This window comes from Salvia hispanica, chromosome 4 (assembly GCF_029641045.1).
Source record: "Salvia hispanica isolate PSC_SH4W2 chromosome 4, Shi_PSC_v1, whole genome shotgun sequence".
Taxonomy (NCBI): Eukaryota; Viridiplantae; Streptophyta; class Magnoliopsida; order Lamiales; family Lamiaceae; genus Salvia; species Salvia hispanica.
In genome coordinates this window covers 54,277,510-54,296,534 of record NC_142695.1, presented here as the reverse complement: position 1 = coordinate 54,296,534, position 19,025 = coordinate 54,277,510, and the positions used below count along the sequence as shown (strand labels likewise).

Here is a 19,025-nt window from a genome sequence, read left to right as displayed (position 1 = left end):
TATACTGTACAACACAAATAAATCAAATAATCAACCTTCCATTCTTTTCCCAAATAAACCTTATAGAAGAATCGGATTTATCATAACTGCCAGAAAAATTCGCCGACGACGCTACCAACACCACTCATCTTCTCATCCGACTTCTACGTATCATCATTATACATAATCAATTTTAAAAGAATTCTCTATGATTGACATAGAATGTGCATGCTCTCAATTTGAGAGTACCTTAGTTTCGAAACATAAGCACTGTATGATTCCATTAGCTAGCCTAATACATGTATTTATAGCCATGGCATACTATATTATATGATTAATGGCAAATTAAATTTTATTTGACCATGAAATCTCTAAATTGAATAATAATAAAATAGTAATAATTTTTTAATAGCTTAATCGTTTCACATTTAATACTAATTTGGGCATGAGTCTCCAAAGTTGGATGACATGCATTAGGCTATGGAGTCATAAACTATAACGGCCTCAATATTTGTAATGCATAATTTTGTAATGATTTTTAGTTATGTTTATTGGTTTTTTAATTAATGCATAATTGGAAGTTACAAATCAAAATCATAATTTAATTATATAGACTTAAAACTTATAAATATTCGAAAACTTGCCCAAAATTCTTTAATATTTAATATAAGGCCAAAACTCGTCTTTTATATATGTATAGATAGATACATTGATTGATATCAACATCCTTTAAATTTTTAAAAAATATATTAATTTAAAATATAATCCATTTGGTTCCGTAACAAGATCTCCATCAAAAGAAAAAAAAAAAAAAAAGAAAAAGAAAAGCTAAACTCGCAAATGATAAACTATTGGATGCTACTACAAATATTTCTATCTTCAGCCAAAGTTTAGCATTGCAAAATGAAGTCCACTTCTGTTATCTGTTCTTCAAATTCATTCTCTCGCTCAATAGATTCAATCGATGCTCACCAATTTACATTCTTCCAAAGAAAAAAGAGCAATTCAAGCCCTAATTTTGCGTTTACCCGTAAACTACCATCGCTTTCCTTGCATATACGCCCTCCGTCCGACTTCATTTCTCGTTCTACTGGTAACTACTTACCTCTTCCAGTATGCTGGTATTTCAATAGTTTTAGCTGAACAGCTTCTTTCCTTACATTTAGTGACTTTTTTTTGGATTGTTGATAATATTGCTGAAATTTCAATCTTAGTGACTGTTTATGTTGCGTTTTTTGGTTAATTCAAATACTCGAAAGAAAGGCATAAAATTGTGCTCCGGGATTGTGCTTTCCTACTGTTTTAGCTCAAAAGAGAAGCATGTAGTTTCTTTTGTGTTTATTTTTGCGTGAATTATGCCTCTGTACGCTGTGTTGAGAGATTGAAAGAGTTTCTGGATGTTTCACTTTGCCATCTGAAGCTCTATGCATTTCGTTGTTTTTGATTTTTTTTTTATGTGAGAAAAGAGCATCCCAAAAGCAATTAGCTTCTCATTTTTTGCTTTATGTAGTATTTCTCTTTTGAATTTTTTATTGAATAAACTGTTGTGCTGTAAATGCATTTTCTGATTCTACATTCAGATGCTCTTGAGCTCGTCCAGACTAGTTCATCTGCTTCAGAGTTTGTCGAAACTGGCTATATCTTTGGTGTTCATGGTTTCCAAGGGGAGGTTCGGGTTAAAGCGAACACAGACTTTCCTGAGCTGCGGTTCTCCAAGGTAGAGCTGTGAAAAAACTGTGTCTTTACACAGGTATCATAAAAAAATATGTAATAAAATGAGACGAGAATTAGGAGAGTGTGAAAAATTTGATACAAACTACTTAACCAAAGTGAATCTAAATGTGAATCACTATTATTTCTAGCCAGGAACTAGATGGTTGAAGCAGCAAGCATCAGGAAGTGAGACTATTCAAGAAATTGAACTGGTGGATGGCAGAGGTCACCCTGGACAAAGTTGGCTTGTAAAATTTAACAACATCAATTCAGCGGAAGAGGTGTGCTCATATTCACTTTTCTCGTGAGTTTGATTGTTCATTTGTTCAGAAAATACAAGGTTTATGATTCTTAACATTTGGCTTTTTTTTGCTTAGGCACGAAAACTAGTTGGGTCAACCATATTGGTGAGAGATGATGATAGACCTGAGCTAGAAGAAGGAGATTTCTACACTCATGATCTTATTGGCATGAAAGTCATTCTTAAGGTTCGTAGTTTTACTGTATTTTTGTGCTAAAATCTATCGAAAATGGCTGAAAAGATGTGATTTCACTTCCCCTGCTTACTTTTTTCTTGGTTACGTTATTTTTTAAACTTGATTCTACAGGAATCAGGGGAACCAATTGGAACTGTTGTTAATATATTCAACAGCGGAGCAAGCGATCTTTTGCATGTCAAGCTGACTTCATCTAGAAAGATTCCAGACCAGACAGAAAAAACTGGGGAAGGTGATTCTGGCCCATTAGTTTGGGTTCCATTTGTTGAAGAAATTGTCCCAACTGTTGATGTGGAAAAAAGAGAAATGTTGATTACACCACCTAAGGGGCTCCTGGAGTTAAATATTCGCTCTGATATGAGGAGCAAGAAAGAAAGGCGTGAGCTGGTGAGATGTAGTACGGAGTACTATTTTTTCTGCCTTTTTCTTGTCTTAGTCCATAAACTCTACAGAATTTGCTTGCTACTTGGACTCCTCTGTCTTAAATCACTTGATAACATTTCCCGCTACATCAGGAATGGAAAGAGAGAAAAAAATTCCAAAGACGCTTGATAGCCGCCAAAAAGAAACTATGTGAAATGGAACAGCAACACGTGTTTCATGGTTTTAGATATGGAGAAAAGGACCAGAGGAGCTCACTTGCGAATGAAATAGTAACTGTAAATTCAAAATTGCTACGACAGGCTCTGGAATATATTGGAATCCCGTCAACAAGGTACAGCTCCTCTCATTATGTAGCTTTATATGATGACTCTTCTCAATATGAACTGGCTTTGCTCACACCCTCTGGAAATATTTGTATGGATGATTTGCTTGCTTGAGCCTATATGTAGTGATGTACAAGTATTCAGTGATTGGTGATTCATTTTGGAACAGAAAATACTACTAAGACACAATTTCTGTGTTTGTCTTTTGCCTTGCTTAGACTTTGAGTGCACAGACTTATTGCCTTGCTTACCATGTATTTTGAATCAAGCTTCTGCTCAAAAGTGATATCTATGCATTCCGTCTTCATCTTGGATCAGGCTGGATTTACACCAAATTTTGGCCACGGTGCCAAGATCAAACAGACTGAAGGTACCTGATAATCCCAGTTCAAACGGTACAGGAGTACTGCCTGATCCATACTGCACACTACAAAGAGCGGGATGTGAAATGATTTCTAATGGGAAAGTTGCAATAGTTTTGATATTGGAGGACATTGAGGGGACTGAAGGGACTTCCAACAACAATCTTGTTGATTCTGTGGGAAATGAAAGTGCGAATCCACTTTTAAAGGCATTGCTAGATGATAACTCAAGATTTCCTAAGGTATTGTTGAGGCATACCGAGTTAAAGTGAATCTCGGAGAACATTATTATGACAAATCTTTCACATTATTTCTCTCTACTTTTTTTTTCTTTTTTAAAAAAAATAAAAAAAAATTTAGTTGTTGGTGTTTCTGGCAAAATTGATTCATAGCATATATTGCCAGCTGAAGATGATTAGAGACTAACCATTCTTATTTTGCCTGAGTTGATGTTTAGACATTCATGAATAATTGAATCAGTGTGTACTGCCACAGAGATGAATGTGATCTGCTGAAAGCACCCCAATATGGTTGTCTTTGATGCAACTGATTGCTATATCATCTAAATCACTGGCTTTCCGGTTGCAGATCGAAGACCGCTCAGCTGTGCCTCTGCTATTGGTGGGTTCTACTGGTTCAATCAGTTATTGCCAAGAGTTTTTTTCAGACCATGACTACTTTGCATTTGACCCCCAGAAGGTTAGTTCTGTCAATACCTTTTACAGTCACTTACATGCATCTTGAGGAGAAGCGATACGTTTTTTGTGATGTGTCTTATGACCATGCGTTTTTTCGCTGATGCATTTCGATCTCCCAACAGGTCTGGTTTCTGGAAGAAGAAAAGCTTCCTCTTGTTAGTAGCTCAGTTGCAGAAGATGGCAAGCATAAAATCCTAATGAAGTCACCATGGGAGTTTCTCCAGAGACCAATCGGATCTGCAGGCGTGATCAGCCTGCTTTCGTCCCAGGACTCGTTACTAGATGAACTAGGCGAACTGGGTGTGGAGTACGTCCAAGTAAGTGCATACTTGTCATCTGCATCACAAGCATTTTCTCTCTGAACCTCCCCTCCCATGATTGAAGAATGTCCTTGCATAATATTCTGCAGGTCCGCAAGATCAACCAAGAACACAAGAGCGACCACGCCCTAGCCGGCCTTGTTGATTCGTGCAAAGCAAATGTGGGGCTGCAGGTCTTCAAAGACATGGCATCGGAAGAGAATTTAGATGTGATGCTGTCCATGAGCTTCTTGAGGAAGTTGGTGAAACAGGTAAACAAGCTGCAGTTTGAAGGCGTTGAGGGCTGCAATTCATATGTGGAGAAGGTTGAGAAAGAGTGGGTCGATGTTACACCAACAACTCCCAATTCTTATGAGTTTCGTTCTTCGATATATTGGTGCTTGGATGCTGCTACTAAAAACAAAATTTGTGTCTTGTATCCATCTGATTACTAGTTTTGTAATAGTAGCAGTTACAACAGTTTAGGGATTTTATCCAAAATATATAAAAAGGTCTTGTTGCGTAGTGACCCATTAGTACATTTATCTAGTTGGAACACTATATTTAACCATCTAAATACGCTTAGATCGAAACAAAAGAAAGGTCAAGTATCGTGAAATTACAGTAATTTTTTTTTTAAAGATTTCTGGTTGATCTCATAATTCTAAAAATTGAAATATAAAATGATTGTAGTTATTTATTAACTTTTTTCGTAATTGTTCCACAATAATAGAAGTTGAAAATAATATGACAAAATCAAATATGGCGCCGACAATAAAACTAAGTTCTTCTAGATGAAATGATGTTATTCTATTTTAATTCTTGATTAAAACAACACTAATTAAGTTTTGATTTTGTTTGATTATTGTGTGACAATTGGAATAAATGTTTTCATTTAAATGATTATTAACTCACATTAAAATGAAAATTCTGTCTCTATCTTTCATCACATCTCTCAGGTACAATCCTTTCGAGTCTGCTTCTCTGCTTCAGGAAGATTCTACAACTTAGCAGGTACATTCAAATGCATTTTTTTATTGTACAGAAGATGAAACTAGAAGTTGTATACAGGAGATAAGTTTCTTCACATTAATCAAACTCAAGCAGGATCAGGTGATGCATACATCCAGCTGCAACGGGACGAGCAATGACAGCTCGATATTTAAACATCTCTACTCCTTAAATCATGTTATCATGACATTTTGTATAAGAATCAACAAGAAAGGAAATTTTTGGTGCCATTAACTCAACCATTAGACCAAAACGTGAAATATACATAATCATATGGTAGAAACTGGTTTGTGTAACAAACTGTGAATCAGAAAACACAAAGGATACTGAGCTTTTGGAGGGATTTTACCTTTGATTAATCACCAGACCCCTAAAACACTTCAAACAATCCACAGCAACTCTTCCACGACGTCTTCTGGAACGGCTGCAGAAAAGTAGAAATAAACTACTTCATTATAACACAAGTTGTTTCAAGAATACTTGAAAGTTCGAAGGTTCAGGCGCGACACATACCTGAGTAACTACAGATTCTTTAACGCGTCGTTCTCCATCATCTAAATCAACTCTAAGAGATGTTGATCTATTATCATTTTCTTGTGTAACAAATTTGCATTCCTTTGGATCAGATGTTTTTGGAGTGCTCTCAGCAGATCCAACACCTGCTTCTTCCACGGACGTGCAAGTTCTTTCTTCGACAGTGCCATGCTTTTTCCCCCCATTTTTCTCAAGTGTGGGCTCAACAACACCAGGAGCCACAGAGATGGCAACTTGAGAATCATAAACAGGCTCAACTAGCTTTCCAGACAAAGAATCATCCATTGCCACTGATGATTCCCCGGAAGCAATGCTAGACTCAGCTTGCCCTTTCTTGATTCCACGGCTCTCATCATCTGAGCTGCTGCCACAGCTCCCGGATGAGGACGAGCCTCCATCATCCTGCTTCCTGTTCGACCCATTTTGGGCAACGATGCCATGTTTTACGCCCGACTCATCCTCAATCCTGATCTCCTTCTCTGCCTCCCCATTGTCAACTATTGATCCTTCCATGGAAGAAGCACCTCCGGCCTCAGCTTCGACAGCTGGCATCTCGTGGTCCTCGGATGTAGGGGAGCTTAGCTCACCAACATTGCTCCCCTCTCCATCGTCTTGGTGCTTCACATCGTCATCCCCTGCCATATATTATTTGAAAAAACAGTTCAACTCAAAATCAAGGATAACCACAACACACACATTATCTTAAACTAATTGCTTGATTCTTAAAAACAGTGATTAGTGGCATGCTTATTATGGAGAGATCATAAGCTCCAATAACTCATAAAATATAATGTATCAATAGATTTGAAATTGTCAAAATATCTGGATAGTCGAGCTTTATAAGCTAACAAGAAAATTATTAGTAGAGAGAGAAAATCATGAGAAAATATTGTAGAGAAATGAATTAAAAATATATATGTTCTAATACAGGTCACAGTAGAACTACTTTTGTAAATTTACTAATGCTTAGAAGGTTATGGAAATTAAAATTGAGTTGCGAAAATCATTTTTGAAGTGCTTATAAGCTATCAAAGCCTTACTTTATGGTAGTACTAGTTTATAGAATTATAGGTTGCTTATATTGCCAAATATTTTGAAAGAAATTTTAATGTCTTTGAACAACTTGTACGTTTGTTTAGAAAAGCTTAAAAGTTCAGTCAAATACCTTCTTAGTCAGTTGCACTATATTTTGAATTGATTGACATTTATTTTAATTCAATATGCAGACTTTGCATTGGAAGATAGATTTGAAAAAATTGGGAAAGAAATGGTGCACAAATGTGGGTATTTGTGATGCGTATTTTAGAGTATCCAATTCAGTTCACACAAGATATCAAGTTTAATTAATTAACTCTAATAATACTACGATACTGCAAGATTACAGCGTCGTTAGTAGTATTTCAAGTGTCGATTCACAGGGAGGTAGAAGATTGTTTAAAACTTAAAAACTTAAAAAGATGTAGCATAAAGATTTGATTTTTTTGGTTTTGAAAGATGTTGACAAAATAAAACTACAAGTTAACTAAAGAAAGACTATTCAAATGAGAAAATATGCCACTCCAAGTTACTCACTAGGCTTGTATTGTTCTACACCTTTATCAACGAAACATATGAAGGGATTAAATCATCAACCTAATCACATACACTGAACATGTACACGATGTGTAGTTCACAATTAGCTGAACACATAACCTATGAACCAATCTTCGATGCCTATAAACTCTTGCGGAAGCGCTAGAGAAATAAACATCTACTATAATCACCTACTTAATCCACTATCAAATTATCCTCTGAACAATTCTAATTCGATAGCATACCAACAATAAATCATTCCTAAACTACGTTAAAGAGATAATAGCAAAGGAAAGAACAACACTACATTATTAGCCAAAAACATAGTGTATAAACATTAAGCACATTGTTGGTAACAAACACATGAGTTCAAAGGTGTAGATACATCCATACAAAGCCAAGATTACAACTTGGAGCAACATAGAGAGTTTAGCCTAAACACATGGTGGAATTTGCAACAAAAACCATAGGAAACATGCTCTCGTTGAGTGGAATTGGGATTTGGAGACGGATCGTTGGAATGTTGGCCGGAATTTCTTCCTTTTCTTCTTCCTCCTCTCTTTCTCTCTTTTCCTCTCCCTTTTCTCGTGTCTGAATATGTCTCTATCTCTTCCAAAACCGCCCTGGAAACCAATTTGAAACCTAAAATTCGGCAGTTTTCGAGAAAAACGCCCGACCGGGCAAAATGGTGCCAACCCGGGCGTTTTTTATGCCATCCCGGGCGTTTCCACTGTCCCCAGGCGTTTTTAATGCTGAAAACGCCCGACCCGGGCGTTTTTGCCGGTTTTGACTGCTTCGCGCAACCTTCGTCAAATGGCCATAACTTCTTCATCCGAGCTCCGATTGAGGCGTGTAATATACCCACGCGAAGCTATTTCAAAGACGAAGATAATGGTGGTAAGATAAAAGAATTTGGACACCATCTTAATAGGCAGCGAACAGTTTCAATCAGACCCTACTCCACATGTACATCTATCAACTAATATATAATAATCAAACCTTAAAGATCAATTGATAGATGATTTAAATATACAAAATAGGAGAAAACTTGGAGTATAATTAGTATCATTTGATTCACATCAATTTGCCATTGGCAATTTCTTTACTCATTGGGGTCCTGAGAAAGAAAAATTCATTGGTTGAGTGGGAATCAGTAAATGAGCACATCAAATTAGCCATATATGGAGATGAAAAGCAGATAGATGGAGTGCTTAATTTAAGCTATGAAAGTCTACCCTATTATTTGAAGCCTTGCTTTCTCTATTTGGGTATTTTTAACGAGGATGAAATCATATCTGCTTGGCCTCAGGAGGAGATGATATTTCCAGCAAACAGTTTTCTTCGACTCAGGAGGCTAACTTTAAGAGGCTTGCCAAAGTTGAGGGAGTGGAGAGTGGAGGCAGGAGCCATGCCCCTTCTCTCTAAAGTAAAGATTGCGGACTGTTCTTGTCTAGAGATGGTTCCAGAGGGATTGAGTGGAATTTCTACCCTTCAGAAACTTATAATTAAACGGATGCCAGAATTGAGAAAAAGGGTAACGCCTTCAGGACATGATTTCCACAAAATCTGCCATGTCTCTTCCATTATCATCGAGGACTAGTCTTCTCTCAGGTATTTCATTTCTCACACATTCTTCAGCTTTGACGCGTTTTCTTTGGTTGGAATATTATCCTAAGAAAACGAGTAATAAGAAAATATCGATTTTTTTATAGTATCATCATATTTTAGTCTAGTGAAAAAGTAAAATGGGGAGTCTAGAGGGGATCCAAGGAAGTCGCTGTCGTCAGTGGTCTGGTAAAGATGGAGAGAGGATGCGAGAGTCGATGTTTCCAACTATCTAATTGTTATAGTCGTAGGTCTTGACGTCTTGTTTCATGATTCTGGGATAAGTTTGCATATTTGAAATTTATTCTTATATATATGTTGATTATTTTGAAAGCTAATTGTTTGATGGAAGAGTTGTTGTTAATTTATGCTCTTAACTGAGGCAGCTTCTATATTCCTATGTACCTACTATGATGTACACAATAGAAATAATTAATTTCTCTATTAATTTACTTGGGACCGAAGGTCCTTAGCTTCCAAAGCATTCGGGAATGAATATTTTGGTGATAGATTGGAAATAAAAATAGAGCTGCATATGGCATGCAATCTTCCTTAGTAAGTCTCATGGGTACAGCTCAATGTTTCTATAGCTTACACATTGCAAGATTTTGAGTAGTACACAAAGTGTATAATTGAGCATTAGGGGAAAGATTACATATTTTCTCTCTCCTAAAGAATGGAAATTATGAAAAGAACGAATCTCCTTTTCTTTTTCTTATTTCTTTCGTGGATGTATATATATTTAGGAATCTATATTTTAGGGCATCTACAATGGGACGCCCTAAGCGACGCCCTATGCATCGCCACGTTAGCATTTTATCCTCCTCCTATTCCACCTGTAGTGGACGGACTATAGCCCGCCCTAAGCGACGCCCTAAGCATTTCACTATTTTGAATTTATATTTTTATTATGTTTGCAAATGTAAATAAAAATATTAAACAAATAACACAACACAATTAAAGGTAAATTCTAATTTTACTTAATTAAAAAAAAAGTTACAAAATAAGAAATAAAAAAAAGCTGAAAATACAAAAAAAGGAGGCTAGTCTAAAGAAGTCGCAACTTGCGGCTGAGGCCATCGATCATCCGCTGGATGCCCTCGATTTGAGTCGGGTTGGTCGCCTGCATGAGGGCGTTGTGCGCGTCCAACAACGTCCGGTAGTCGGAGGAGGCCGCCAAATCCGCGCACACATGGGCCGCGGTCGAAGTCGCGGACGGCGTCGAACTCGGGGTCGGCGACGGGGCTTGCTGAGGCGGCGCGACGAAGGAGGATGTGGCCTTGCCCTTGCCCTTGGCAGCCTTGACGCCAGGGGGACGCCGGGAGGACATCGGTGTGCCGGAACTCTCATCCTCGAACACCGGACTGTTGAGGTCCATTGGAGACGCGCCGCTATCGCTACTTGTATAATCATTGAAGGTGCGCTTCGACGCCCTCCTCCTCGCCGCCGTCGATTGGGGAATCACACCACCAATGAACTTTTGCTTGTCCCTCAAGAGCGCCCAGGACTGGTAGTGCTTGAAATCGCCGTACAATGAAATGTACGACTGCATCGCTTTGTCCCGCACATCCGCGAGACTCTCACCACTGGCCTGCTCCCTCTCGCACTTCTCGTACTCTGCCGCGAACAAATTTACCTGCTTCTTTATTTGATCCTAGTGCTTGCGGAGCTGCTCCCTGTGGCGCTTGTACGCACTCGCCGGCTTGGCCGCGTTGTATTTCTCGGCGATGTGCTCCCAATACGCAGTCACCCTCTGGTTGTTGGCGCACACCGGATCCTCCAAAACATCAATCCAACATCTCGTCAAGACGATGGATTCGGGGTCGGAGTAGTTCGTCCTGCCCGGGGCGAACTCTTCACACACCTCCGTTGTAGGCAACTTCTGGGCTCGTGCCTTTGTCCGCTTCTTCTTGGTGGCGGACCCGGAAGCGGCGGCGGCGGAGGGGCGGTGTGGAGACGGCTCCATATCGGACAACCCGTATGAGTCGTTGGAAAAGTCGGGATCGTACTCGGCGTTGGTATCGAATGGCCGGTATTCGTCGGGTTTTGTACCCGGCCATCGTGCACCACCGAACACCGGACTATTCGGATAATCTCCGGAATCCATTTTGCTTGAAAATGTAGTGAATTTGATGAGAGTGAAGTGAGAAAAATGAAGTGTGAAAAATGAAGTGAATTTGATATATATAGGTTTTGAAAACTTAATAAACTTAAAAAAAAAAACTAAACCGCGTCGCATCGTCCGTGACCCATCGTCCGCCTCGTCCACAGTGGCGGATGATGCGACGGACGATGGGTATCCTCCGCGCATCGTCCGCGGACGATGGGTTACCCATCGTCCGCGATGCTGCAGTGGCGGACGATGCATCGTCCGCTCCATTGCGGATGCCCTTATTTCATTTTGCATGTGCAGGACACGAAAAGAGTATTGTGTTGCTACTTGGATATGCGTCGTACAAATGGCCATCAGGACTTGCACGTTATTAAATCAACTCTTTTAGGTTGTCGAAAAGAAATGAAGATTATAAAAAAAAAATTTGACGCCTTTTCGAGGTCAACTCAAAAGATAAGAATAGTCGGGATGTTACAATTACAAACACAATCAGATTATGAAATTAAAGGGCATCTTGATCTTGAAAATAAATGGCGGAAAATTAGGAAACGACAAGAAAATGATAGCTTTGAATGGTGGGTTAAATGAAGAGGGCAAGTGGTGAGGTGTCTGGGACGATGCCATGTAAATAAATACTACTACTACACTAGTTAATGACATTAATGAAACCATCTAAATCTCGTCACTACCATAAGATAGAGGGAGGGACAATGGCTGGGTAATGGGTCTGGCACCAGCCAAGCCTCCGCGGGAACGGCGGCTTGGCCAATGCTGGCTCCGTCCCTGCGCACATATAGCTCATGGATAGGACCTACGCCTTCTAAATGCATAGTGTCCAGTTCCAATATTTTTTCCCCAGTTTTTCTACTCTGCTGCTGACAAAGAAGCTCCAAGTGGCAGAAAATTTAAATTAAGGACCTGTTCTTCATCACACGTTCCTTATCTGTATTTCCATTTCTATTAATGTGCATATTTACCCTGTTCTTCATCACACATTCCTTATCTATATTTCCATTTCTATTGACTATACATTTACTTTGTTCTTCATCACACCTTCCTTATCTATATTTCCATATCTCGTCTCCTTTATTCCTTCTTTCATATCTGTGCATTGGCCAAACAATCAGAGGTTGGAACCGTTGCAATGGCAGAGGCAGTGGTGTCGATTGCTCTTGAAACCCTCCGTGATTTGCTATTGGAAGAGGGAAGGTTTTTAGCTGGTGTGGGCGACCAAGTGAAGAAACTCGAGCGACAGCTCAGAGAGATGAAGTGTTTACTCGAAGACGCTGATAAAAGACGACATCAAAGCAGAACCATCTTCAACTGGATCTCTGAGATCAAAGATCTCGTCTTCAGATCCGAAGCTGCCATTGAAAGACATGCAGCTTATCAAGTTTATTCAAGGAGAAGAGGCCTCAGACAGTTCGTCCGCAAATATTCCTGCATTTTGGAAGATTGCTACTCACTCCACCAATTAGGCTCCGAGATTTCACAAATTACCTCAAATCTCGAGGGGATAAGAGAGGTTATGGACGGAAGAGGCATAATAAAAAGCATAAGCACTAATCCAAATGGAGAGGGTGGAAGCTCGGGTGGAAACAACATGTCAAGGAAGAGTTTCCCCAATTTGGAGATGGGAGATTGCTTCCTAGGCATGGAGGATGAGCTGAAGCAGCTTGTTCATCACCTAGGGAAAGACACGGAGGATCGAATTATATCAGTGTGGGGAATGGGAGGGTCAGGCAAGACCACAATTGCCAAGAAGCTCTACAACGAGACGACCGACTTTGATCGGTCGGCGTGGGTTTGCATTACTCAGCAATGCGAGAGTCGATCAGTTTGGGAGGAAGTTCTAAGGCAGCTAGAAAATCCACAAAAGAAGAAAGGTGTTTCAGTCCTGAACGATGAGCCACGAGTAGTAAGGGCGGAGGTTCCAAATCTGAGCAACTCAGTATATGATAGACTATGTGATATACAAAGAGAGAAGCGATGTCTCATTGTTTTGGACGATCTTTGGGAACTTTCTCATTGGGTGGAGTTGAAGCATCCATTCGTTGTCCAAGATTTGCAGAGTAAAATATTGGTGACAACACGGGAACAAAAGGTTGCAGTGATTGGATTGACAGTGAAACATGGGCTCTTACATTTGGATGCTGCTTTGGAACTACTCAAAAACAAAGCATTTTAGCATGGAAATATTCCAGGTCAGTTTTATGCTACGCCCTCCATCTTTTAAAAACAGAGACTTTGTAATGTGAAATTAATCTGGAGGAACATAAAAAGAAAAAAATATCTAATGTCATGCTAATTGATAATGAGACTCAAATTATTGATAGTGTAATGTATGGTTAAAATGTTTTTGAAAATTAAAATGGACTAATTTTGGTAAATGAACCAAAATGTCAAAAATTAATTATTCCCTGTCCCATGTTACTAAGGTATTTTTTTCATTAGGAGAATTAAGAAAGTTGTATTTAGTAAGGTAAATGAAGATAAAATAAAGTGATGACAAAAAGTAAGGTAGGAAAGAGAAAAGAGGAAAGCATGAGAGAGGAAAACTAATTGAGATTAGATATATTTTTTATCGAAAAGGAAAATAACTCAAGTAACTTCTCGAGACAGTTGGAATTAAGTGTTGGAGTTCCAATGTTGAAGTTTCAAGGAGTGTTGTGTAATGTAAATTATACTTCCAAGAATAGAACGTTGGTAATGTCTATTTCTCAAGAGTCCCCAACGCTTCGATAAATACATGGATGTTGGATATCATTTTCGTAACAATCCTTTTATCTAGGGGTGTGCATTCGGGTTTCGGTTCGGTTTTTCGCCCAAACCGAACCGAACCCGAAAAACCGAATTTAGGCTAAAATTGAAATCGAACCGAACCGAAAAACCGAAAACCGAACTTAAAAAATCGAACCAAACCGAAAAAACCGAAATTTCAAAACAAAACCGAAAAACCGAAAAAAATAGTATATTTTAATACATCTAATTTATTTTATTTTATATATACTAATAGAATATAAATATATATAACATAAAATTAATATAATATATAAATAATATTTATTATATAAAAATATATTAGAAGAATATATATTATATATATGATATAATATACTAAATTAATAGGATAAAAATATATAATAATATATTTAAAATATAATTCGGTTTTTCGGGTTTTTTTTTCCGCCCAAACCGAACCGAACCGAAAAACCAAAATTTTTGTATTTTTAAAACCGAACCGAACCGAAAAACCGAAAAAACCGAACCGAATTTCAAAATTTCGGTTTGGTTCGGTTCGGATATTCGGTTTTCGGTTATTTTGCTCACCCCTACTTTTATCCTGTTATGAGCAAGATTCTGATCCTGGATTTTTTTTGAGAACTCAGAGAAGTTCTCATCATAGTTTCACAATACCGACGAATAGTTCAAAGACCAAAGATGAGATGTCGCCTAATGTTGCCTTAGCATAACTATCAAATTTCGCATTACAAAATTTTATTTCTCTAGCATACTCCCTTAACAAAGCTCGCATGCTAATAATATAATTAAGCTATCTCATAAATCTCGTTTGAACTTCTGAAATTTGTAATTTCTTATGATAAAATTGTCCCCAAAGCATTGGTGGTGATAATATTAGAAATCAATTTCTGAAATAACAGTACATAAACAGACAATTAAAAATATACATTCAGTATTTTTTATGGGTATAATTTCCTTTTTCTTTTATGAAAATTAGGAGTACTATACATTATATTACAAGGGTGCGTTATAATGCTAACTTTTCTTAAATTGCTAACTTGCAACGTAATGTATTAAAAATGTTAATACGATCACATTAAAATGTCAACACATATTTGTATTGACATTTTAATAAAGTGTGTTGGCATTTAAAAATTAATGTCAACACAATGCATTAAAATATCAAATTAAGTTTATGTTGACATTTCAGTATCATCGTGCTGACATTTTTAATACACTACGTTAATGAGTTAGCAAGTTAACAATTTAAGAAAAGTTAGCAACGGATCACACCCCTTATATTACATATTTATATATACACATAATATAATATAATAACAGGGTAGTGATAAAATGCAAACTTATATATTGTACAAACTCAAAACTCCTCAGCTTCAACACAAAGCATCAATCATTGATTACCGTTGAAATTCTGTTGACATTTTACTGTTGATGCTTTTTTGTGATCTGTTGACATTTTTCAGGTCCAGATCATAGTTTTGAGTTTGTACCATATTTAGAGTTTTCATTTGATCACATTCCTATAATAACATATCTTATATGTACCGAAAAAAACAATATTCCTACATAAGTACAACAATTTAGTACTCCCTTCGTTCCATAGTAATAGGAGCGTTTTTCCATTTCCGTCCGTTCCATAGTAATAAAGTTATTTCCCTTTTTAGTAAAAGTCAACACATTTTTCCACACCTACTTTACTCTCTCGTACTTTTTTCTATCTTCATCTCTCTACCTTTTTCATTTTCCACTTTATTCTCTCTTTACTTAACTCACCTAACACAATTTTTCTTAATTTCTGTGCCGAAAAGTTTTGCCTCCATTACTATGAAATGGAGGGAGTACTTTTTATGGGTACGCAATTTCCTTGTTTTTTGGGTGTATATAGTGTTCCCCGTTTACGAATAATTGATGCCCACTTCCTTTTTCCTCAGTACAAAACTAATTGACACCCTCATTTTTTACTGTTTTTAGCAATGAGCCTCATATTCCATTAACTTATCGTACTCACATTTTATTATAAAACTAATATATAAAAATATGACTCACATTCCACTAACTTTTTCAATCCACTTTTTACTATATTTCTTAAAACCTGCGCCAAGTCAAAAGAGTTCAATTAATCGTGGACGGATAGTGTGACTATAATTTAATTTTTATTTGCATATTAAGCTATTGAGTAGATATACAATCGTCTATTTACACTAAAAAAAATTTAAAAAATTAAATTATAGTCAATACTTTTTAAAATTTATTAAAATTTTCAATTATATAAGTATATATTGAAATTTAAAGTGAAATATGATAATTGCAAAAATTTTAATTTTTGAATGTCATGCAATATTTGTTATTTTTTATAGGAATCATATAAAAACTTATTTATTATTTTATATTGAGATAATAATTATTTATATTATACGATTTATTTTAATAGAATATACTCCCTCCGTCCCATTTAAGATGGTCATCTTTTCTTTTTTGTTTGTCCCAATCAAGATGACCATTTTCCTATTTTGGAAATAACCTCATCTCTCCTGAATTCTTCTCCTCATTAAAATATTTAACTACTTTTTTTCTCTCTATTTTATTATGCCTAACAATCCTTCCTAAAATCACGTGTCATTCAAGAATGTGGCAATTTTGAGTGGGACGGAGGGAGTATAAAATTAGGAAAAAAATAGTAAAAGAAAATTACTTGAAAACAATCACTAAAAACTTATATACTCCCCCTTTGACTCATTTGATATGAAACATTTGAGAATCTATATAAGATTTTATGTAGTGTTGTTGCTTGAGTTAAGAGTGTTTTCTATTTTAGAAAATGTTTAATTTTTAATAGAATAATTTAAAAAGGAAAAAACATTTCATTTTTAACGAGGTAGAGAGGATTACTATTATATATTTTAAAACGTTTAAAATATTTCACGCATCCTAATAAATCCCTAATTTGATAATATGTAATGTAATGTAGCGTAGTTATGCAATCATGGAGAATAATTCATTGGATTAAGGACGTGTTCACTTTGCTCTATTTCATTTCTAGAGAAATGGGCCCGTAAAGATTTGGGTAGGCATGACCCACATAATTGAAACTGAATTCATGTGTTCAGCTTGAATGAAATAAACCCAGATTTGGGCAGAAAACATTTTAATGAAGGTTCATGCCAATGTGAGGTGACGAAAGTAGCCCCGTTAAAATTTCGAAATTCCCAACTTTGAAAGCTGGAAAGCAAGAGCAGCTTTGAAAATTCAACATCAATTATGGGGCTCGCTATTACTTTCTACTCCTTTCTCTTACTTTATCAATATTTTCTAACTTCCGTGATATATCCATGACCCTTATTTTTATAGGACGGAGGGAGTATTAAAACCCAATCTTATGTTTCAATAATATAAGGCGCGGGAGTACAATTTTACTAAAATATCATGTTTTTATAATAAATTATAGGAATAATTGCATGTACAAACATAGACTTTCAGAAAAATTTAGTATTTCCCACAACTTTAGAACTGGCATCTAATACCACCAACTTTCTCGAATTATGGTTTTTCCCAACCCGACCCGAGTTAAAAATTTTATAATCGAACACTATCTACTGGCAGCTGTCGAATCTACATGGGCTACCAGAAAATATTAAATGAAACCACATTCTTTCCAATGCTTATTACAATACCCTAATCCTAAAAAAATAAGAGGTCGAAATTCTTCTTTTTTGTCTGTTAACTCTGCAGAAAATCGAATTAACCCTAATTCTAAAATCATTAACAGACGAAGAAGAATTTCAACCTTTTAGGGTTAATTTTAAATTAGACTTGGAAACAACGTCATTTCCTTTAATATTTTCCAATAGTCCATGAGATTTGATGGCTGCCAGTGTGGATAGTGTGCGGTAAAAATTTTTTAATTCAGGATGAGTTGGTAAAAAACTATAATCCGAGAAAGTTGGTGGTATTAGATGCTAATTCTATTTTTCTGAAAGTTTATGGTTTTTCATGTCAATATAATATACCAATATAATATCCCTAAATAATATTCCTAGCGTATAGTAGAAAGTAATATTATCAATAGATTTGAAATTATCGAAAATATGTGGATAATTGAGCTTATAAGCCAGCGAAATAACTATAGTCATAATAGAGATACATTTATAAGGAAATGGAATTAAAAGTAAATATTCGAATACAATTTTCGTAAATTTGCCATTGCTTATAAATTGTTAAAAAATATAAATTGATTTGAAAATTTTATTTTTGAGTAGTTTGTTTATAAGCTTATTTTGCCAAATAATTTGAATTAGTTTTTAAGGTCTTGAACACTTGTTTTAAAATACTTATAAGAACGCTTTCTTAGTCAGTTGCACTATTCAATTGATTGTCATTTATTGTTACTCCAATATATATATGCAGACTTTGCATTGGCAGAAAGATTTGAAAAAATTGGGAAAGAAATGTTACAAAAATGTGGTTACTTGCCATTGGCAATTTGTTTACTCGGTGGGGTTTTGAGAGAGAAAAAATCGATTGTTGAGTGGGAATCAGTAAATGAGCACATCAAAGCAGCCATATATGGAGTTGAAGAGCAGATTGATGGAGTGCTGAATTTAAGCTATGAAAGTTTACCCTATTATTTGAAGCCTTGCTTTCTCTATTTGGGTATCTTCAACGAGGATGAAACCATAGGTGCTTTGGAACTATATACCATGTGGATAGCACAAGGCATGATTTCATATGAGAATATTGGAGACAAGGAGGACACTTTAATTGACATCGCTGAGCTGTACTTAAGTGAGTTAGCCTCCAGGTCTATTGTTCAAGTTGAAATTTATTATGATTATGATGTCTCAAGCAGAAACAATAACTATGTTTGAAATTGGGAAAAAGGGAGCATTTTGGTGTGCAGAGTTTGGAGTATAAAGGTGGGAAACTTAGTACCTTACTACAGGAAGCTACAACATCTGGCAATCGATTTCAGAAGTGAAGTCGAGCATGAGCTTATAGTTGCTTGTGGAGAAGATACTAGGGAGCATATAAGGTCTATTCGATTATCCAATGTCGTAGGATCAGATGTTGTTGAGTTTCCCCCACAAAGTATAATTGATTTTCAGAAATTCAAATTTCTGAGAGATCTAGTTATCCTGAGATTCAAATTTGCGGCGGGAAAGTTACCGAGAGGAA

At 36.5% G+C, this 19,025-nt stretch overlaps 2 protein-coding genes, 2 long non-coding RNA genes and 1 pseudogene across 6 annotated transcripts; 3 read left to right on the top strand and 2 right to left on the bottom strand.

Annotated features, from left to right (window-relative positions):
- Nucleotides 1-838: 838 nt before the first annotated feature.
- Nucleotides 839-4,784, top strand: LOC125191741 (16S rRNA processing protein RimM family). Its single transcript, XM_048089143.2, has 10 exons — nt 839-1,072; nt 1,560-1,696; nt 1,842-1,973; nt 2,070-2,180; nt 2,301-2,576; nt 2,705-2,904; nt 3,215-3,500; nt 3,847-3,957; nt 4,079-4,273; nt 4,366-4,784. Exons 1-10 carry the CDS (start codon nt 883-885, stop codon nt 4,708-4,710), a joined length of 1,983 nt encoding a protein of 660 aa, XP_047945100.1. The 5' UTR covers nt 839-882; the 3' UTR covers nt 4,711-4,784.
- Nucleotides 4,785-5,187: 403 nt separating this feature from the next.
- Nucleotides 5,188-6,457, bottom strand: LOC148929448 (uncharacterized). 2 transcript variants are annotated; one of them, XM_089069605.1, is made up of 3 exons: nt 5,780-6,457; nt 5,616-5,690; nt 5,188-5,239 (listed from the first exon to the last, which is right to left on the bottom strand). In XM_089069605.1, the coding sequence occupies exons 1-2, from the start codon at nt 6,440-6,442 to the stop codon at nt 5,637-5,639; spliced, it is 717 nt and encodes a 238-aa protein (XP_088925731.1). In that variant the 5' UTR covers nt 6,443-6,457; the 3' UTR covers nt 5,188-5,239; nt 5,616-5,636. The 2 variants fall into 2 exon arrangements, with proteins under 2 accessions (XP_088925731.1, XP_088925730.1); XM_089069604.1 differs by lacking the exon at nt 5,188-5,239 and having other exon boundaries at nt 5,311-5,690.
- Nucleotides 6,458-7,657: 1,200 nt separating this feature from the next.
- Nucleotides 7,658-8,747, bottom strand: LOC125191779 (uncharacterized). Its single transcript, XR_007171243.2, has 2 exons — nt 8,608-8,747; nt 7,658-8,243 (listed from the first exon to the last, which is right to left on the bottom strand). It is a non-coding gene; the product is annotated as an uncharacterized LOC125191779 (long non-coding RNA).
- A 141-nt stretch (nt 8,748-8,888) lies between these two features.
- LOC148929447 (uncharacterized) lies at nt 8,889-9,501 on the top strand. Its single transcript, XR_016137511.1, has 2 exons — nt 8,889-8,983; nt 9,101-9,501. It is a non-coding gene; the product is annotated as an uncharacterized LOC148929447 (long non-coding RNA).
- Nucleotides 9,502-11,751: 2,250 nt separating this feature from the next.
- LOC125196230 (putative disease resistance protein At1g50180) lies at nt 11,752-18,983 on the top strand (annotated as a pseudogene). Its single transcript, XR_016128866.1, has 2 exons — nt 11,752-13,294; nt 18,258-18,983. The product of XR_016128866.1 is annotated as a putative disease resistance protein At1g50180 (transcript).
- The last annotated feature ends 42 nt before the right edge of the window (nt 18,984-19,025 follow it).